Source organism: Hipposideros armiger, unplaced genomic scaffold, assembly GCF_001890085.2.
Source record: "Hipposideros armiger isolate ML-2016 unplaced genomic scaffold, ASM189008v1 scaffold_446, whole genome shotgun sequence".
Lineage (NCBI taxonomy): Eukaryota > Metazoa > Chordata > Mammalia > Chiroptera > Hipposideridae > Hipposideros > Hipposideros armiger.
Window position 1 is genome coordinate 1,415,883 of NW_017731796.1, and position 23,593 is coordinate 1,439,475.

A 23,593-nucleotide genomic window follows, 5' to 3' on the forward strand; every position below is an offset into this window, starting at 1 on the left:
TGTGTTGTACAGCTGAAACTAATTCTATAAAATGTGTATTTCACAATAAAAAATAATTAAAAAAAGAATATAATGTCCTAAAAGATAAGTGGTATTATGAAAAATAAGTCATGAGAGAATAGGACGTGTGGGTGAGAGTAGACATTGAAATTTTAATAAGGTGGCCAGGAAAGACTTCAAGTGACATTTGAGCAAAGAGTTAAAGTAGGTAGAGGAACAAACCCTGTGTAAAATCCAATTTTAGGTAAATAGAATGACAAGTACAAAGTCCCAAGCACTTACTTATTTAACATTTACTGTCAAATAAATGGTTATGGTTGGAGTAGAACTCCACTTTCTACATGTGACCCAAATCTAATCAACACATCTGATTTCCCCGGCCACATTTCCCTGTGATTGGGTATTTAGGTTGTTTCCTTCTTCTTTTTTGCTTCTTTTCTTTTCTTTTCTCTTCCTATCCTACCACAAATTACGCTGTAATTAATTTTTATGATTGCCTTTTAAATATTTCTATAGGATAGAGTCCTAGAAGTAGACAGCCTTGGTTCATATTGCTAAATTGTTTCCAGAGAAATTATACCAATTTCTATTTCAACAATCAGCATAGACAAGGACCTATTTCATTAAATGTTTGCCAGTACTGAATAGTCCCATAAAAAAGAAATTGTTAATTTGGTATATGAGAATTCTATCACATTTTAATTTAAAGTAATAAAAATAAAAAAGAAATTGTTAATTTGGTATATGAGAATGCTATCACATTTTAATTTAAAGTAATAAAAATTTACTTAATTATTAGTGAGGTTGAATTTAAAAAGATATTTCTAAACCACAACTTGGTAAAAATTCAAAGGATTGATAATATCCAGGTTTAACAAAGATGCAAGGAAGGAGATACCTTACTTACTCTGTGGATAGGAGTGTTAACTGGTAAAGAACTTTTAGAAGGGAGTTTGATAATATTCAATAAAATTTCAGAAGTTCTATATCCTTAGGCCAGCATTACACTTCCATTGAGAAATCTACTAACTAGAATTACCTACTTACACATGTACACAAAGATGAATATACTGTACTGGACTTCACAGTCATTCATAACAGCAAAAAATATATATATAGTCTAGTATCCACCAATAAAGTAGTAAAGTAGCATATAAACATATTATAGAATACCACACAACATATTTATCCTTATGGAAAGATCTTCAGGAGTTTTGCAACAACAACAAAAAGATGCACCTGAACAAAATATATAGTAAGGAAAATAAAAACTATATGTATTTGTTCATATAAATATGAATAGAAAGGAAATGGACTATAAAAAACAAATCAAACTTTGAACTGATTTACTCTAATGAAGGAGTAAAAGTTGGAGGAGAGGGTGGAATGACTGTAAGACTTATTTCTATATACCTCCATAAAGTTTAAGATTCAGAAAATGTTTTTTAACTTTTGTTTGTGTAATAAAATTTTTATAGTATTACATGAGATAATGCATTATACAAATGTTCGCGATACATGAGCTCTAGAATTGATAAAATTCTACTGATATGTCATCCTCATATCTAGGATAATAACATTTTAGTAATGAAATGAGCTTTGAGATCATTTGCCTGCAATTCCTCATTTTACACAAGTTAAAACTGAGGGCCAAACAGATGATTTTTAGAATGATAGTTAACTATAAGATCTTTAAAGTAAAAAATATAGGGCCGGCCAAGTGGCTCAGTTGGTTAAGAGCTTGCTCAAGAGTGCGAGCTCTAAGCAACAGGGTCACTGGTTCGATTCTGACATGGGCCCGAGCTGAGCAGCCGCTGAGGTGCCAACAGGTGGCAGGATGGCTCAGCTAAAGAAAAAATAAAATAAAAAATATAAATCCACAGTTCTCTTTAAAAAAGGAATTCAGCAGAAACGCTCAACTATAATACTTTGAACTTCCAATAATGTCCACTGTCGAAGTGCTGAAAGGCACTTTGAAGGATTTATTTTCTGTCTCAAGTAAAGATCCTCAACGACATTACTCTAATCATAAAAATTACTGACACTTTCTAAAGAATATATTAACTATGTATTTTTCAAGGTTTTCTAGGAAGCCTATATAATTGAACCATAATAACTCTATTTCCCTCACTAGCTTGTCTTTATGAAGCTCTTCTTCAACATATCTCAAACTATACCCAAAGACTGATAATTTTTTAAATTCCTAAATGAAAAGCATTTGTGTTTTCTATAATACTAAAAAATTTCTAAAATATGTTTCATTGTTTATACTTCTGAGGTTCTTATAAAGATGTCTATAACAAATTTCTCTTAACTCAGAATCAGGCATTAGTTTACTTCCTAATGCCAGGAAACAATTTTGTCTCTAACCCAGGGAACATCTGGCAATGTCCAGAGATATATTGGATTGTAACAATTGGGGGAAAGGGAGTGCTACTGGCATCAGTTGGCAGAGGCCAGAGACGCTGCTAAACATTCTAAAATGCACAAAACAGCTCCCCCTCAACAAATAATAACGTGGCCCAAAATGTCAGTAGTGCTGAGATTGAGAAGCACCAGCTAGAAAATGACCTATATAATCCATCATAGTTTCCTCTTTCAATGGCTGTTAGGATGTTCAGAGAAAAGTCAGCTATCCAGAGTTTGCTCTCCCTTATTCACTTGTGACTTTTTTCCCTACCACATCTCAAAGCGCTGCAAGACATTCTAGATAGTAATGAATGTTATTCTAGGAAAATATCAGAGATGCCAATTTCAATACCTTTCTGGTACGTTAAGAGTTACATAATTTAAACACAATACTGTATTAAATCAAGGGTCAGGTAGTATTTTAGACGCAATAAATATAAAATTTCTTACCTTAAATAGACAATGGCATATATATTCATATACCATATGTTTTAATGAGCTGATAAGAGACTGGATTCGCTGTTCTGTATTTTCAGAATCCTGTAGATTACAATTTGAAAATTGAAAAACCATTAGGGAATTCATAAATATTTAAAAGATACCCCATAGTTTAATCACAATTATAAATTGTTTCTCAAGACTCAAAGCTGATTCTGAAACAATTATCTTTGCCAATCAAACACAAAGAATTAATTAAATAAGTGCATTAAACTTGTACTCTAACACAATCGAAAAAAATTATGTCTTTTTCTTTAATGTGTAGAGTTGTTATATAGAAAACCACCGGCCCCAAATGGCGTCACTTGTGCTGAAAGCCCATGATACAAAACCTACATTTAATATCTGTCCTAATTGCAGTTTTAACCTTCACTAGAAATGCAATCTTAATCAACCAGTCTAGAATTTTCCGGTCAGGCACCAGTAACCTATTATTTAGGCCCTATTCATCCCCTCCTCACCCTCACAAAGTAAAAAGAGGCAATCTGTATAATAAAACCTTCCCTATTCCCTTCCTCCAAAAAAGATGATGTCTAGGACTAAAAACTCCTTTCTTTTCTTTTCCTAATAGCTCCTTTGCCATCTCTTCTTCCTATAAAAACCTTCCACTTTGTACAACCCTTCAGAGTGCCCTTCTACTTGTTCCACAGGATGCTGCTCAATTCATGAATCGTTTAATAATACCAACTATAGCTTCAATTTTACTCTATTGAATTTTATTTTGACAGAGTTAAAGCTTTTAATAAATAAAAATTACAATCAATTTCCAATATAATATGAATTAAATGTGATTATAATATCACTTTGATTCCTACTGGAATTAAAAATACTACATCACGGGCCGGCCAAGAGGCGCGTTGGTTAAGAGCTGGCTTGGGACACCTGAGGGCCTCGGTTCGGATCCCACATATGAGGGCCAGTGACACTGCCCTCCATAGCTAAGCTGCTGAACAACAGCTCAACCTGGAGCTGGGCTGCCATGGGTCGCCAGCAACGGCGTAGGCTGCAGCCCCTGTGGCAGTGGGTTCCCATGGGCTACCGTGTGTAGCCAGCAGCCAATGTGAGCGGCCAGCAGCCAGTGTGAGCAGCTAGCAGCCGCCGAGAGTGGCAATCCAGAAGCCAGCGACTGATCTGCCTCACCCGGGAAAAGCGCAATGATGGTGCCAACTTGGGCCAGTGAAGCAACGTCCTCCACAACTAGACTGAAGAACAAAAGGGACAGCAACTTGTCTGTTCCCCTTTCCACAATTCCCCAGCACTGTTCCCATCCCCCAGTTCCCCAATAAAAATCTTTAAAAAAAAATACTATATCACTTTGGGGTAAAACCATTTCATTGCTTGAATTATAGTTACCAATCCAGCCCCAAACAGTATGACCAGAATCACCCTATAAAGAATATTTTTATCCTCAATATAAGAACCTAAACAACCTTAAACCATGCCCTTCAAGTTGAATAAGGATGAACAATAACTTTGATATTGGTGCTGTAAAAATTCATACGCAGCTTTAGTATGTTTATACTTCCATTACATGATTTTTATACTTCCATTTTTCCATTTTTTATACTTCCATTCTGTACTTCCATTGTACATGATTGCCCTGATATGAAAAAAATACCATTAATGACTATTTCCTTTGATTCATGAAAAATGGCTTGGGGTAGAAACAGGGGAAGAGATTGTAAAAGCTAGTCTTTTCCCTAAATGTAATATGAGTTTTATATCTCACTTCAAAGAGCATTTGGAGAATACATGCCTGACAAAGTCAATTCAGGTATAATATTTATATTTGTTTGTTTCCTTGTGATTATAATTGACAAGGGAAAAAAAATCTAGTGAAATAATTTCAACAGTTTCACTTTAAAATATCCAGGATGAGCAGTGTAATATGTGAAATTGGTACAAAACATCATGAAGTGGCATTTATGTGCATCAAACCTAGGTTTCTGGCCATATGAGTAGCATGTTCTAACTGAGAACTCATCGTTTACAGTTCGTATAGCAAGCACTCCTCTTCATTTCACTATTTACTAACAAAGATCACATGTGAAACTGAAATTTGGATCCACTAAAAGATACTCTATTATGAGACAGAGTGAAGTTATCTACAAGATCCAGTGGATTTTCAAACATTGGAAAGCAAGTTTTGTACTCTACATATTTACGATTACATTACTTTTTAAAACATTCAAATGTACACACACAAATACACATCAGTGTTATGTAATGGCCACATTATCACAGAACTATTGTTACTGAAGGGATACTGAGTTGTAAACTTTTCTAAAGAGTACAAAATAATCAATATTCTAACTAAGTTTATTAGAACTTCTAATTTATTTATTAGTTCTCATACTGGTTTAGAGACACTTCACTTTAACATGAATATATCTGACTAAAGGATAAAAAGAAATTTAAAATGAACTTATTACTGTGTTCTTTCTAAGTAATCTATGAGAAATTTTAATGTAAAAAAGATAGGCATAAATGACTCTTTAGTTTTATCTGTTGACATAGTGAATTATGTAATACCAATCATATATCATGAACCAACTCTCACAGGCTTTTTTTTTTGTAAAAATGCTTTTACCAGTACAATATTATAAGAGGTTTGAATAAATTTAACAATATTCTAAAATTCAAAAATATTTTATAAAAACTAAGGACCAATTATTTATTCTTCTGTCTTTCTCCTGCCTCTAGAATCCCAATGTTTGTCCAAAGGACATTACAAATATAAATGACAAAAACGCTTGTCTTTCCTACCATGACTGAGTAGACAGATTTTTGCTAATAAAACCTACCACCAAAGCACTATCTCTTCATTAGGTACTGTTTTATTTCAATTTTGAATGTAAGAGCAAGTTCAAATGAGATATGTTAGTGAAAAAAAATCAGTAAAAATTTAATCATCATATATAATCAGCTAAAGATTTTCTGAAATAACTCATTCACGAAAACATTAAATAGTCATGAAAATGAAGACAAGAATTGTCCCGTTTTGTTCCCTGCTGTAAATCCAAATACCTAGAAAAATGTCTGACACATAGTGAGACATTTAATAGTGAGTCTGTAATAAATAGAATAATCAATAATCATTCCTCAGAAAACATATTTTAGTAAACCTACTTGAATATAATTTTACCCTAAATTAACTAAAAGAACACATTACTCTCCCCTAAAAAAATAGCTTAAAAAAACACCCATATTACTATTATACCAAACACAATACCTATGACGAATAAGCAGATAAATTTTGTCTCATAAAAATATTTTAGAAATAAAGTAAAAAGGCAGATAATAAACTCAAAATGTTTACAACATATGAAAAGTTTTAACATCTTCAATATTTAAGTCTCTTATAACTCAATTTTAAATATATTAATAAAACAGGCTGTAAGTGATAATAATAATTCACCAAAGAAGAAATACAAATATAAAATAATCCTATATTTATCTTACAAGTGATATTTATCTTACAAATGATCAAAGACTTGCAAATTCAATAAAATATTTTTAAATTACCTAATAGGAAAGTTATTCAAAGATACATAATATCCATTGTTGGTTAAGGTATAGATGGAAAAAAGCACTCTCATTGCATCAGCTTAATACACCAATAGCATGAGTATGTTTCCAAAAGATAATTAGACAATATTTGTGTAAAGGCTTACAAATGTGCATTTTTGCTCCAGTTATCCAAATCTAGGAATTTAACTAAGAAAATAACTGGAGAAGCAAAACACTAAAAATTACTAATAAATGTCTATAGATATTTTGAAACATAACCACCAATTTCTGATATCCCTTCCATCAAAACGTGAAGTATATTTCCCCATCCCCTTGAATGTGAGTATGTCTGTGACTGCTTCAACCAACAGAATACAGCAGAAATGACACTGACACAAGGCTGGGTTATAAACGGTGATTTACCTTCTGTCATGTTCACCACAACACACATATTTAGCGCCCCCAGGTATAATATGAGAAATCCACCTACTCTGTGCTGTGAGAAAGCCAAGTGTTTCATGGAAAGGTGCAGCAGTCGGCAGTGCTATCATCAAGTCCTCCCTCCCCAGGCACCAGGCATGCAGGCGATGCCTCTCCCCACCCCCCAAATCACACTCCAAAGTCCTCCCAACTGACATCCCAGATATTAAGAAGCAGAGATAAGCCATCCCTGCTCTGCCCTAACCAAATTCCCCACAAAATCCAGTATAAGAAAGAATCCATGAGCATAGGAAAAACAATTTTAATCTGCCAAATTTGGGGATCATATGATATTCAGCATAAGTAATCAGAACAATGTCCATGTATGTGGTCGTAAAATAAAGTACAGTATAGTGTCAAAATCTCTCAAAAATATTGTGTAGGTTAATATTTATTGACATGAAAGTTGTCCACAATATACTAATAATTTTTTTAGACAGTATGATACCTTTTGGTTACAGTAATTTATATCCTTTAATATATCCTTCCCTCCATTAGAATATAAACCCGAAACAAGCAGTGTATACGCTTATATCCCCATTACCTAGAACAATAACAGGCACATATTACAGCCTCAAAAAACAAGGATATACAGTGAAATTTTAAATGGTATTTTCCCCAAGATATGGAATTATGCGGATAATTCCTTATCTTTATACCTTACTGAATTATCTGTGGTTTTTAAATGATCATCTATTACTTATAAATTTGTACTTAGAACATACATCATTTCTATTAAGAAGACTGTCACAAGGGGACAATCTGTTAAGAATACAAACTATAGTTAAGGAGCTAGTTTCTTCTAATACAGTTTAAAATTGTTACATGTGGTCTTCTGAAATATAATTCTAAACAAATTTTCTCAGGAAATTATTATTATAGATTAATCACCTACTAAAGTGATGTCTCTTATTCAGTCTCAGCTACAGGGTAAACAACAGCATACCTGTTTGTTTTGCAGAGCCCGCTGGAAAAGTCGGAGAAATGAAGCCAAACTAAAACGGTACATGTTATTAATTTTGGACAAGTCAGAGATAATGAAGTACATCTTGCTGGCACTCTCAGCCAGAGGAAGATAGGCATCACGCTCCTGTGGATCATTGGTTTGGGGAGAAAAATAACACCTCAGTACCAGTGCTTTACTGCCACCTACAGGCCACTATGCACATATCTAGCCACAGCTTTACAATTCCTACATATATTATCCAACAAATGAAGATGACAAATCATAGAATTTTATAACTAAAAGAACTAGCATGATCTAGTTTTTATTTTTATAAAACTGAGGGCAATCTATTTTAAATACTTCTCTACAACTCAGATTACAAAGCTAGAAGTGGTTCATGGATTGATCTTAATGTGGACCAAGAGCACCTGTATTAGGGGAAAGAGAATGAGACGGAATGGCAAACAGTTGTGATCAGAATAAATGATGCAATTTTATATTTCAAAATAAAAATAGTTTAGGTAATGCAAGAGGGCATGGCACTACGACGCTATTTCTGCAGTAGACAAAAGTTAGAACTATGAATCTAGTGTGTGGGACTGGTGTCAACAAGAACACTGAAGGAACTAGAGTCAAGAGGACTGTAACAGGTGTCCACATTAAGGTAATAAAGCACCTAGCATTGTTTAACATACATAGAAAGACCCAATGACCACAGGGGCTTTCATTCTGACTAAATGTAAAGGATGACAAAAATGAGAGGATGGCAGTATTAAATGGCCTCAAGGTTCTGAATGGAACTCTGACTAGGTTCTTCAGGTTATTTTGATCAAAGCAGCAGGGTTACAAATATGATATTGGTAAAATTATGTGTGTGACTCAACAATGCCTGTTCAGAGAAAGAAGTCACAGAAAGTTCAAATTCCTTTTGATACAGAATGACAATCATGACATCTGCCAAGTTTAGAGTAGGTGACTGGATTGGAATCGAGCTATAAGTTTGCTCTTACTCTGGTTTCAACAGAGCTCTTTCCCAAGTGAAGAAAGTAATAATACGTAATTGTAAAATTTGAGTGAGGGCTGAAAAATACTGAAATGGAAATGTGAAAAAGTGAATGGGAAAGAATTTAAGGATATCAGTGAGGGCCCAGGTCAGTTTGGAGCTTGCAAATTCATAGTAACATTAATCTGCTTGGTTGTCTGATTTTCTTCACACAGAGTTCATTCACTAAAATACACAGGAGGAAAAGATATATTGTACTGATAGGGGGTTGGAATTGTACAAAAAGAAATATAAAAAAAAGTGAAAAGCATTTTAATCATTCATAAGAAAATAATTCAGATTATCATAATCACGCAGTCTAGGATACATAGGGGGAAAAAATTTAGTGGAAAAAATAGCTTATACCTCTTTTAATTGAGGTTTTGACTTGCCTTAAGTTCCAAGAATGACAAAGATGATTTAACAGTCATTTTCATTATTCATTTTCAATTTTAGTAAAAAACTGTAGCTTTAGATAATGTTATGCCAGAAATCAGTAGAACCCAGCAGGGTATACCGACCTCATCCTCGTGTCCTCAACAGCTCATCACCTTCTCTATAGCAAGAATCAGACCAAAGGATATGGTGTTTTGAATAGCTTTCTATTTTTGCAATCATTATTTCTCCGAAGTCCTGATTCTACATTTTAATCATATTAACATAAAAGTTTAGGAAAACATGATATAAAATCACAGAGAAGGAATACTTACTTGATCAAGGAAAATCTGGAGTTTATAAGATTCTTTCAGTGACTCTTGAATAAGTGCACTGCTTGCTTTTGTCTGATTCAAAGATTCGATCAAATCCTTATTTTCCAAAATATTACCTTGAGATGTGGCAAGTGTCTGTAGAAAAAAATTAACAAAATCATATTAACATTATTATACTTATTAAAATAATCAATTAAAGGAAGCTCATATTAACTATCATTAACTTGACAATGTTCTCATAAATATCATAAGTATGATATAGTAAACCATTATATGATACTATATCATATCATCAAACATTGCATATGTATTAATTATATTAATCTAAAATTTAAAAACTACTTAAAGTTACAGATTAAGTCACAATTTCATGCTACCTTTTAATGTTTCTTAAAATTCTGAGCATTTAACAAATACTTATTAGTGAAACAATCCAGTATAAAGACAGTATTAGGTAAAAATTACTTATCTTAAATATTATTTATTAAGATCTTGTATTGTAAGATATCAACTTTTTTGTTTGAATTGTGATTTTTTAAAGAAAAAAATATACAAAAAATTATCCTGAATAACTAAAGTTTACCTCTAAAAGAGATTCCTCAAGCTTGGCTAACTGTATTTTCTTATCCTCTTCCTGTTGCAATAGCTTTGTTTTCTGTTCCTCTAAATCAGGTTTCTCATGCTGAATAGTTAAGGCCAAAAGCTTAAAAAAAATATTTAAGGTCAAGTTTAGTCTAGAGATAAGATTCAAACAAAACAATACAAAACCAAAACTTCCCACAAACAGGACTTGTGTTTGACCAAATACTACAAGTATTATAATACTATATACCTCAGTTGATTCTTTCTAATTAAATATGTGAAACACCTTCACAATTATTTCTTACAAAAACAGAGGCAAAATAAATAAACTCACAGAAAAAATGTTAAATATTATAGGACAAGTATAAGATATTGCATAATTTAACATATCAATATGGAATATTTAGTTCTAAAATTAGATTACATATGTAAAAACTATGGAAGCTGGCATTTTTTAGTTATTTTTATTTACTTTTTAAAATTTCTTTAGCTGACCCATCCTGCCACCTGTTGGCAGCTCAGCTTGGGCCGTGAATCAAACCGGCGAACCTGTTGCTCACAGCTTGCACTCTTGAGCGAGCCCTTAACCAACTGAGCCACTCGGCCGGCCCTTGGAAGCTAGTGTTTTTTAATGGTAAGTATTCACATAAAGAAATAAAAGATACTTGAAATACTATACCATCAAAATCACAATGAAATACCACTTCACACACACTATATGTCTACAGCTAAAAAGACAAATAATAACAAGTGTTGGCGGAATGTGGAGAAAGTGGTACACTCATACATTGTTGGTGGGAAAGTAGCGCAGCCACTTTGAAAAGTTTGTTATTCAAAATGTTAAACATAGAGTTATCATAAGATCCAACATGTCCACTAAAAATATAATTGAATTGGTACTTCCGGTAAGATGGTAGAATAGACAGACGCTGTGCCGACTACTTCCCAGGATCACAACAAAATTACAAATAATTTATAAGATATTCAACCTCGGAAGTTCCCTGGACCCTAGATGAACAGAACCTCTAAACGAAGGACTTAAAGAGGAGGCCACGTCAAGTCCGGGTGTCAGGTGGTCACATGTCTTGCATCATGGATGGGGAAGAGGCTTGATCACTGCACTGTATACCTGAAGCTGATGTTGTATAATATTGTATGTCAACTATAAAGTGAGCATATATATGTGTGTGTGTGTGTGTGTGTGTGTGTGTGTGTGTGTGTGTGTGTGTGTATATATATATATAAAATAATTGAATTGTACACTGTAAGTGGGTGAATTGTATGGTATGTGAATTGAATCTTACTAAAGCTGTTTTTAAAAATGCTATGCCAGAGCTGGCTGAGTGGCTCAGGTGGTTAAGAGTGAGCTTAAGAGCGCGAGCTCTGAGCAACAGAGCCACCAGTTCGATTCCCACATGGGCCAGTGACGCTGCGCCTGAGCTGAGCTGCTGCTGAGCTGCTAACAGGTGGCAGGATGGCTCAGCTGGTGAGAGCACGTGCTCCTAACAACAAGACTGCCTGTTCATTGGTGGGCTGTGCCCGCCCACAACTAGGACTGAACTCGGCACCTTGAGCTGAGCTGCCGTCCGGATGGCTCAACGGATACAGCATACACTGTTAACAACAAGGCTGCTGGTTCAACTCCCACATGGATGGTGGTTATGCCCACCCACAACTAAGACTGAACTCGGCACCCTGAGCTGAGCTGCCACCCAGATAGCTCAGTGGATACAGCGTGCACTCTTAACAACAAGGCTACTGGTTCGACTCCCACATGGGATGGTGGCTATGCCCACTCGCAACTAAGATTGTAACACAGCACCTTGAGCTTAGAGGCCACAAGCTGCTGACGGGCAGCCAGATGGTGACAGCTAGGATTGAGCAACAACAACTTGGCTGGCCCCCTCACCAATTCCCCAACACCGTTCTTCTCCCCCAATTCCCCAATTAAAAAAAAATGCTATGCCAGATTCTTAATTTTGAAACTATAAATTAGAGAATGACATTGGCATGTTATAAACTACATAATTCAAAATCTGCTCTACAAGCATCTTCACTTAGTTTTTGTTAAAATAAGATCTAAATAGCCACTTTCAGCAATTACCATGGAGAGCATTTAGATAGAAGGAGCAATTTCATCAATCCCGCCAAGTTTTCAGTAATTTTTCCATTGTTTTATTTATAAGAAGTATCAAGTAAAAAAATACTATTCATAAAAATATATGTAGTGAGCCATATGCTATGGTAAGAAAAATATTTTAAAAGGAAGTTTTAGTAATTATAATAAAGTAAAAAAGTGCAACAAACATACATGCTATCATAAAGCAAAAGAGAAAAAAGTATTGTTAGGTGAGTAAAAAATAGGATGATACTCAAAAAGTTAACAGGTATTTCTTTAAAGAGGAAAAAAATGAGTGACTGCTTATGTAAGTAAATTTCTGGACAAGGAAAATTATTTTTAAATCCATTCAGTAATAAACCATACACAGATGCAGTAATTCAGGATGTATTATGTTCTGGCGGGGATAAAAAATTGTAGACTGGGAATCAAAGATCCTCAACTAGCTAGATAGGTCAATTAAATGCAATTTTCACATTTAAACTTCAATTTTTACAATTAAAAAATAAAGTAGCTGATCTTAATCTCTATTCTCCTTCCTCTCTTGAATTCTACCATATATGACAGAGATAGACTGTAAAATTAAAGTTACACTAGAAGCAGCAATGTGGCATTAGCAACAAATTTCCAAGTCCAACACAAACAATACATGTAACAAGCCCAAAGGCTTTACTCTTAGGTTGCAAGTACCGTATTTCCCCATGTATAAGACGCACCTTAATTTTGGGGCCCAAAATTTGAAAAAAAATGTATTACATAAAGTTATTGAATTCAAGTTTTATTAATCATAAAATTCATACAACTCCTCATCACTGTCAAAACTCCCAACCATAAGCTTGTCCTTATCTGTGTCTGATGACGAATCACTGTCTTCATATATTGCCTCGTCTTCAGTTCCATCTATGGCATTTGAAATACCATGCTTCTTAAATTATTTGACAACGATCTCAATCTTGATATTATCACAGGATCTTTTCACCCAGGTACAAACTTCTTCTATAGTTGGTTTCTTCAATCTTCCTGCTGGTGTCAAATTGTCCCTAGAAGACTTACTTCATCCATTGGTTCCATTCATCTCATGGCAGCTTTGAAGGGTTTGTTAATGCTGACATCAAGTGGTTGGAGCTGGAATGTCAAGCCCAGGTATGACAGCAAGTTTTGTTTTTAGCTCTGCAGCAATCTTCTTTGTGTTTTTTGTTATGTGTGCCCTGAACTGATCAAGTACCAATAGGGCAGGTTTGTGTAAGATCCCACCTGGTCTCCTGCTCCAAACTTTCTCAAACCAGATCTTCATCCCATCCTGATCCATCCAACCCTTGTCATGAACGTGGACAATTACTCCTCGAGGAATGTCTTCTTTTGGCATTGTTTTGCATTTGAAAATCAGCACAGGAAGCAGGTTGGTTCCGTCGGCACAACAAGCTAGAACAACTGTATAATGTCTCTTTTCATGTCCACTTGTCTTCACAGTTACAGTTTTCACCCTCTTCTTGTCAACAGTTCTGTTACTTGGGACATCAGATTGAAGGGGGACTTCATCCATATTTGCAATCTGTCCCAACTAAAACTGATGTGTCTTCCGACATTGAATGACAAAACTATGAAATTTAAGGACCTTCTGCTCATAGCTTTAGGCATCTTTTGGGCAAGTCTGGTGCATGTACACATGCTTAGTCCGTTCCATTTCATGAACCTGAAGCACCAATTGTGTCCTCCTTTGAAATCAGTTACTTCTTTTTCATCAGCAATTCTTCTTGCCTCATGCTGAACCATCTTTGTGGACACAGAAATTCCAATTGCCCTTTGCTCTTCAATCCATATCTTCAATTCCCTCTCTAAATCTGGCCATTTTGCTGACTTGCCTCTCATGTCCTTCTTCTGCTGTGGCGTTTTCAGTAGGGTTTCTTCTTCCTGTAGCCAATCTTGGATTGTTTTCTCAGTTGGAGGACCAAACTTATCTTCAGCAACACAATTTTTATTCACTTTTGCAAACTGGATCACTTTTAACTTGAATTCAGCACTGTACAAAAATCTTTTCTGAGCCATTTCTGGGCAGAACGTGGCAAAACGTAACCTACTGTAACATACCGGTAACAAGTGCAAAACAATGAACACAAAGACAACAAGCATGAAAAAGCAGGAAATGCAAGTAAAAAAATCTACAACAATGAGCACAAAAAACAAGTGTGAAAAAAGCGGGAAATGCAAGTAAAAAAATCTACAACCACTGTATAAGACAAAGCCAGTTTTTAGACCCCAAATTTTTCGAAAAAGGGTGCGTATTATACATGGGGAAATACGGTATATTTTCCAAAGATTAAATGCTAATCAGTTTAACAAAATAGTTTCCCACTCAAAAGAACTAACAGTACCCAAAACTACAAAAGATTTTTAAGGTACATTATGATTGACGTATACCTGTCCTTGTAATCCACTTCGTGTTGTAGTAAAGTTAACTTCAGTAACAATGGAAGCTGCATCAGGTGGAATAAAGGGATTTGGGTTTCTTGTTGACAAAAAAAGGCGGAATTCTTCATTGTAGTCAATAATCTTGTCACCGATTTGTACCACATAACGTGGTCCTATTTTTTTAAATGACACAATTAGTTGTATTGAATATTCTGTATTTTGCTACATGATATTAAAAAATATAATCTAGCATTTCTAAATAGTTTATATTATAGTCTTTTCAATAGAGTCCAAAAGACAGCAACAGTTAGACTACCCAAGATACTATTAACCAGAATGCTTTATTAATTGGCATTTTGCAAGCAACTATAAATAATATTCATTAAGATGATCCTTGGGTCCTGAAGCATCGAAGGTGTCTACTTACATTCAGTACGGTTTTAATGTTAATTATATGTTTCATATTCTAAATTTTTCTGAAATGATTAATTATAGATTACTAAAAAAAATAACTCAATTATATATTATTCTCTATTTCTAAATTCATCAGTTAAACAGTGTTTATTATACCTGTAATTAAGATGAAATGCTTGAAGACAGAATGAACTGACGAAAACCTAGGATTATCAACATCTGAGTAATGGCAAAGATACCCATTAATAATACCACAAAAGATTTATTTAGACTGCCATACACAGGTGATTCATGACAAGAAGTTAAATTAAGAAAAATAAAGTTCTGCCTTATAAAGGATTACATTATAAAATAAAAAATAATAATATTCATTATACAACATATATAGAGAAATGAATCATTATATCCATAACTTACGCTTTTAAATTGACAACAAATAATTGACTTTTAAGTACAAAATACATATTCTCAAAGGTTAAGAAAAACATTTTAAGGAATTTTGAGAATATCAAAATAGATATAAATTTTTGCTTAAAAGTTTAAGTTAATGTGAAAAGAATTCAATAAGCACTTTGTGAAAGGATATACAAATGTAAAAAAAAAAAGAATAATACTGAACTTTAATCATCAGAGAAATATAAATTTAAAAGCCCAAAGTAATACCTCTACAATAACTGGAAATGATTAAAGAATCCTTAAGCCGAATAAATGCAAAAAAACCTCAATTCTAAAGACATAATAGTCAAACCACTGAAAATCAATGACAAACATTTTAAAGCATCCAGAGAAAAATGACACGTCACATACAAAGGAGCAACAATAATATAAGCAGGCTATTTCTCAATGGAAATGACATAAGCTAGAAAACAATGGAATAAAAACTTTCAAGTGCTAAAGAAAATAACTGTTAACCTAGAATTCTATGTCAGACAGGAAAAACAAAATCCTTCAAAAATAAATGAAAAAGAAGTTTGCTTCCACCGGGCCTTCACTAAGTGAAATACAAAAGTAAATCCTTCAGACAGAAGAAAAATAATCCAGATGGAAATGCTGGGAGAATTTAAGAACAATAGAAAGGGTAAATATGTATAAATATAGATTTTACATAATAATTATAACATCACCTGGAGCATGACAATGCATCACAACAAATATGCAAAGGCAGGCAGGGGGTATATGGAGCTAAAGTACAGTGCTGGAGAAGTGACAAAGTGTTTGTATTAAAATAACAAGTCAAAGACGTATGTTGTTATACGTAGAGTAACCATTAAGAAATCATAAAAAACTGATCAAAAAAATCAGGTTACTTAAAAACTGTATCAGTTATTGGATGAATTGTTTGATTGTATTAAATTACAGTACAAATATTAACACTGCACGATGAATGAAAATGCAAAACCAAATGATATGTACCAAGTTTGAGAGACACGCTTTACTAAAAGACCAACAGAAAATGGAAAGTAAAAGAATGGAAAGGAATTACCATGCCAACACTAGGCACCAAAATTTATTGTACCCATTCTAATATCAGACTCAAAAACTTGAGACATTACTCGAGATAAAGATGGGCGTTTTATAATGTTAAAGAAAATAACAGAACAGAAAGATATCACGTTTCCAAATATTTATGCATCTAAAAACATAGTTCCAAATATTTAAAGCAAAAATTCACAGAATTAAAAGCAAAACTGACAAATTCAAGATAATAGAAACTTTAAGATATTCTTTCAATACAGGACAGGAAAAAAGGTGAAGACATGGAAGATAACAATATAATTAACAAATTGACTTAATTGATTTTAGGGAAATTAAAACAACCATGAAAAAAATTCACATAATTTTGAATTGTACATGGAACATTTATGAAAATTAATTAATGTCAGAGCATAAAATATGCTCCAACAAGATTTAAAAAACTGAACACTTCAGAATAAATTTTCTGACCATAATGGAGGTAAGCTAAAAATCAATAACAAAAAAGGTAACTGGAAAACCTCCAACTGCTTGGAAATTAAACACCACCAAAAAATTGCTAACTAATTTACAAATCAAAGAAGAAATCAAAATTTGTGGTGTGAAACTATGAAGGACTTAGAGGGAAACTAATTGATATAAATGAATACATTCAGAAAAAGAAAAGAGTAAATACCAATATTTTAAATTTCCATTTCAAGGAATTAGAAAAAGGAAGATCAAATAAAATTTAAGAAAGTAACACAAATGAAGTAACAAAGAGCAAAAAAAATCAGTTTAAAAATACAATAGAGTCACAGGAATGTATTCTACAACATAGGGAATATAATCAATAATATCATAATAACTGTATGGTGACGGACGATTACGAGACACATGGTGATCATTTTGTTAGATATATAGATGTTGAATCACTATGTTGTCCACCTGAAACTAATATTGTATGTCAACTATACTTTAGTTTTTAAAAAGGATTATATGAATATACTATTTTAAGCATAATAAGCAATTATATCTTTTTCATGATTGTTAATGAAAATATTCTATCAAAATTAAAATGAGATATATGTGAAAAAATAAAACCACAATAGAGAAAATTAACAGTTAAAAGTTGGTATTTTTTTAAAAAAATTAAAATTGATAAACCCTTATCAAGACTGATCAAAAAAGAAACAATATTAATATCAAGAAAAAGGAGATGCCATTACAAAGCAGAATTTATAAAGTTATGAAACTTACATAAAAAAATACACCAATTCATATTGACAATTTGGATGAATGGACAAATACCTTAAAAAAAAATACAGCTTAACCAAAGCTGACACACTCACATAATAGAGGATACACACAAAACAAATTAAATCCAATGCTGAAAGGGCCTCAGCTCAGGATTACTGGCATTTGCAATAAAAGACTGATCATCATGGGAACTGTGCATTGTCTTAACAAGAAGGTATTCATATGCTTTTTATAGGATTTGGACTTATGTAAGGTGATTTGGGGAGGACTCAAACAAAGCGTGATTTTGCCGGGGCATGAGTGCTATCAAAAAGAACAGACAATTCTATGAATTTCATCTTAATAATTTTCATCTAGAAGGTGACAGAAATGGAGACTGAGTTAATATTGGATTAAAAAAGCAGCAGTCACTCAAATTATCTGGGAGAGAAAGATGTTTGGTTATTTTTGTGATATGGAAAATGTTCTTGTTTTTTTGTGCTCAGACATGATTATGGTCAGAGTGACCTGTCTGATGTTGGTGCTGAGAAATGGCTTATGTACAACAGGAGGACAAAATAGCCAAGCTATTAGAGCCAGGGCAGCTCCCAGCACACAGTTGTCAAATGCTGCTCTTTTTTTTTTTCCCCCTCATTTTATGCAATGTACAAATACAAGCAAAACTTATCTATGTTAGTGTAAGTAAAAAATGTGGTTATCCTTGTTGCAGGCAGTGGTAAATAAGGGCGCTCTGGAGTGTTGACGAAGTTCTATATATTGATCTGGGTGCTTATATATACATACACATATACATACATATATTTCCACAAAGCATTAAAATTGAAAAATAACCGGTTTCTCTGGTGAGAGGACTACTCTTGAGGAAGACAGGGACAAAACCCTACTGCCATTCTGCACTGTTTGATTTTGCAACCCATGCATGTATTATTTTGATATAGCATTTTAAAAAAATTCAAAGTAAATGGCTTATTATCTAAAAAAAGACCCTTGGATATAAGTCCCATATACTACTCTTAGAAAATATCAAATGTACAACTATAAAGTCCAACACATTCTGAACTGTAAAAAGTCTTAATTTACTTTGGCATTAACCTATAATTCAGTTAATTTTGACCAATTATTTTCTTCAGGACACAAAATCTTTACTGTAGTTTAGAGAACTCTCTTTCCAGAGGAAGTCCTAATTTACATGTCTATTATCTTTTTCCTGAACTTGAACCAGGGTTGAGAATATATACATATATTCTCAGCAATATGTATAATCTAATATATATATATATATATATATATATATACACACACACACACACACACACACACACACACACACACACATATAATGTGTGTGTGTGTGTATATATTGTTTTTGGTTAGCATGTATAATAGATATGAACATTTGGGCTGTTTATATACAAGGATATATTAACTGGATAAATTCATTGTAAGGCCTTGATGATTTCTATAACAATCAGCTGAAGATACAGGCAAGATCATTCTATAAAGTGTACCCAAATCCTGCCAATATTGAAATGCATCATGCCAGGAAATGAAAAACAAACTTAAGTCTTTTTGTACCAGGGAAGGGTACTACATAATTTTATCTGTCTCGATTTTGGAAACAATGTTGCATGAATCGTCTACTATGACCACTGGAACTTAAACCAGGAAGTGGCTACCACTGCTTCCCAAGTGCCTGACATAATAACTTAAAAAGTTGCTGCCATAGCTGACACTTGATATGTAGACTTGGACATTGCTAATGATTATAATGTTTTCTTTTTTATATTCTTTTGGGATGAAGACCAAATTCAGTTTATCTGTTGTATGCAGTATACCTTTATAGGTCCAAACTCTTCAGAAATATATTATCATCTGAGCTAGATAAATTCAGTACCATGTGAACTGCCATATAGGTGGAAACACTACATCATATAGATAAGATTTTGGTAATGGTCTCCACTGAGAAAACGTCTCACATTCATTGGTATTGAATACTATTCAAGCCCAACTAACTAGAGATGAATGGGACTTAAATGAAGACAAATAAAAAACCCTGCCACTCAAATAACCAAATTGACATTGCCCAAGGAGACATCCCACAGCCCATTAAGGATAAACTGCTGGCTTTACAGTCACTATATACAAAGAAAGAAAACCAACAGCTGAATACCTTCTTGGCCTACTGGAAGTACCATATTTGTACCTGTAAATTATACTGAAGCTATTTATCTGGTCCACAAACATGTGGCTAGGTCTGAATGGCAGGTCCTGCTAAGTTGCAAGAGGCAACTTTGGAAGTAACTCAGGTGGTTGTAAATCAATCTTTGCCTTTGATCCCTATAGCCTCCAGACCATGGGTTGGCAAACTGCGGCTCGCGAGCCACATGCGACTCTTTGGGTACGTTCCATCTCAAAAGTTGGCCGACCCCTGGAAGAGCCAGTCCTGTCCCTCATAACAATTTAAAAATTATTCTAGAGCCATAAATATATTTTTACATAATCACCATTATGTGAATAATATCCTGTAAAATTTTTATAAATGAAACTACGATAGTTTTATTTTCATTTTCAATTTTACTTCAGAGCGACAGTTCACGAGCTGCAGTGTACTGACCCCTGGCAGCTCTTCCATCTCAAAAGTTTGCCGACCCCTGCTCCAGACAAACTGAATTTCAGATATCTACAAATAATCTCACAGATAAGCAAATCCAATGGAATGTTATAGTTATCTGCTATCCCTGGGTAACATTTCTGGCAATCTATAGCATTGAGTATTTTATACAGTAGGCTGATTTAGAGTAGTGCTCTTGGCTATAAAGCACGCTATGCTGAGACTAAGTGAAATACAAATATCAGTACAAAGATTCATGGCTCACAACTAGTGAACTAGCTTAGAGTTTCTCAGCCTCAACACTATTAACAATTTATGCTGAAAAACTATTTGCTGTGAGGAGATGCCCTGAGCATTTTAAGACATCTCTGACATAGACTTCCCAAGTTGTGGCAACCAAGAATATCTCCAGATGTTGCCAAGTGTCAAATCAGGAGGGACCAAATCTCTCCAGATAGAGAACCATTGGTCTGGCTGTGTTCAAGCCATTGGGTCACCCAGATTCAACTGGGCTACCAAAGACATATCCAATTAAGTACAACAATTGATCACAAACTTAATCTTTATGTTGTACATATATATGCCCATATGAAGCAACCATGCCTAAAGTGAAGCATCTGGACTAAAGAAAACAACAAATAACGTTCAACTCTCATCCCTACTATATTCCTGAATCCATACTCAAACCCAACAAGGAAATGAAAGAACCATAAAGGACTGGAATAATAATGAAAATACTTTTTACATCTATGGTTAGTAAAACTTGAACTATTGCCAACTATACCAGCCCCTCTCTCAACATCTACATAGCTAGCTGATCAAGCTGTCTTCAATTATTTACTAATTGTAAACTGCCAGCTCTACCTCTGCATGGGTAGAGCAACTAGGCACACAGGAATCAGGAAGCAAAAAGCAATAAGAAATCAAAGAGGAACTGTACCTTGCTCTTTTTTTTTTTTTGTACACATTTGAGAAGATTTTTGAACAGCATAAATTGAGAAGGAAAAGCATATTCTGTTCCTATTATCTCTACTTGCTTTGACCTCAGTGTGTAGAAAGGCAGTTACACTGTTTAGATTCAGGACACTGGGATGTAAATGAAATTGGACATACTTTGTTTTATGTGGTTCTAGAACAACTGTCCTTTGTGCCCAAAGGAAATGTGTGATGACAAAATGGCACTCTGGACAATCTGAAGTATACTCAACGAGGATAACGGACTTCCACTAACGTGACATGAATGAATGCACCCAACCCTGGGAGGAAAGTGGAAAAAGTAAGGTAGGGGCAGACATTAAGTTTCTTTCCTAATTATAAAATAAACAAATTGACTCAAACAGCCCTGCACTACTATCTGGATTAGTGGTGGTTCACAATGTGAACCAATCATGACGTGGAATGTATCACTTTTCACCAGATACAGCTTCCCGAACATTGTCAACACCTATTCTCAGACAATGACACAGCTACTGCTAAACCCTGATACCAACCAGGGATTTTATATTTAATGAGCCCTCAAGGGCCAGAATATAGATGAAGAAAGTCAAATTCAGATGGTACTAAAGGTTCATTTCCACGCCTCCCTGAAAATAGCATAGCAAAAGCTAGATCAATAGACCTGAGTCAGTGCCAATAAAGAACAGGCTGAGACCAGAGACTGAACTCTAGAAGGTAACTCCAGGTTACAAAGACAAACTTCCCAGCACTAGAGTTCTCTTCAAAATAGATCAACCACTGCCAGGCCAATCATACTGATTTGTGGAATAACATGTGATCAATGAGTCAAATGCATGCTTTGCTATTTCTTTGCTTTGCCCCAATTTCTCCAATTTTCTATTTAAACCTTGTAGTGCTACCAATGTGTGTGGTGTAAGTGTGTGCATGTATATATGTATAAGCACAAATCCATATATGTATGTGTATACAATTTGCATGACACACGTATAGTTTAAGAGCATTACTCTCTAATCATCAAAGTCTGAGTTAGGTGCCTGGGCAGAAAAGAGGTAACCTAGTAATTCTGAGACTGCTAATCTTAGAAAGACCTGACTGCAAGGTAGGCCCATAACTAACTGGAATCTAGGAATTTGGATTTTGGGAGGGTTCTCACCATCCCCCAATCACATAAGAGTGAGTGGCTCACTGTGCTTAAACTGTACAAACAATGTGGTATATGCTGATCACCTACTTTCCCTTGGGGAGTCTGGAATTTTGCTACGTGCAAAGAAGAATATGCTTATATAATCAGCCCAATAAAAACTCTGAGCACTGAGTCTCTAATAAGCTTCCTTGGTAGACAACATTTCATACATGTTGTCACAACTCCATGGTGGGGGAATTAAGCATATCATGGCAAGGAAACTAAAAGAAAAAATGAACATATGGGACTACATCAAACTTAAAAGTTTTTTTACAACAAAGGATACTATCAACAAAACAAAAAGGAAGCCTACTGAATGGGAGAAGATATTTGTCAATGATATATCTGATAAGGGGTTAATATCTAAAATTTATAAAATACTCATTCAACTCAACACCAAAAAAACAAACAACCCAATTAAAAAATGGGCAGAGGATATGAAGAGACATTTTTCTAAAGAGGACATACAGATGGCCAACAGGCATATGAAAAAATGTTCAACCTCACTAATCATTAGAGAAATGCAAATTAAAACCACAATGAGATACCACCTCACTCCGGTCAGAATGGCTATCATCAATAAATCAACAAACAACAAATGCTGGCGAGGTTGTGGGGAAAAGGGAACCCTGGTACACTGTTGGTAGGACTGCAGACTGGTGTAACCATTATGGAAATCAGTATGGAGGCATCTCAAAAAACTGAAAATGGAACTACCTTATAACCCAGCAATTCCACTCTTAGGTATTTATCCAGAAAAACCCAAGACATTAATTCGAAAAAACATATGCACCCCTATATTCACTGCAGCGCTATTCACAATAGCCAAAACTTGGAAACAACCGAAATGCCCATTGGTAGATGACTGGATTAAGAAACTATGGTACATTTACACAATGGAGTATTACTCAGCTATAAAGAAGAAGGAAATCATACCATTTGCAACAATATGGATGGAACTAGAGAACAATATGCTAAGTGAAATAAGTCAGTCAGAGAAAGACAAATACC

At 34.3% G+C, this 23,593-nt stretch overlaps 1 protein-coding gene across 1 annotated transcript in view; it reads right to left on the minus strand.

Annotated features, from left to right (window-relative positions):
- DYNC2H1 (dynein cytoplasmic 2 heavy chain 1) overlaps positions 1–23,593 on the minus strand; it is a 301,806-nt gene that overhangs the window by 144,583 nt on the left and 133,630 nt on the right. The window contains exons 63-67 of the mRNA XM_019665532.1: positions 14,715–14,927; positions 10,179–10,298; positions 9,596–9,730; positions 7,844–7,987; positions 2,860–2,949 (exon numbers count right to left, since the gene is read on the minus strand). Coding sequence (XP_019521077.1) covers positions 2,860–2,949; positions 7,844–7,987; positions 9,596–9,730; positions 10,179–10,298; positions 14,715–14,927 — 702 coding nt within the window. The remainder of the gene's footprint in view (positions 1–2,859; positions 2,950–7,843; positions 7,988–9,595; positions 9,731–10,178; positions 10,299–14,714; positions 14,928–23,593) is intronic.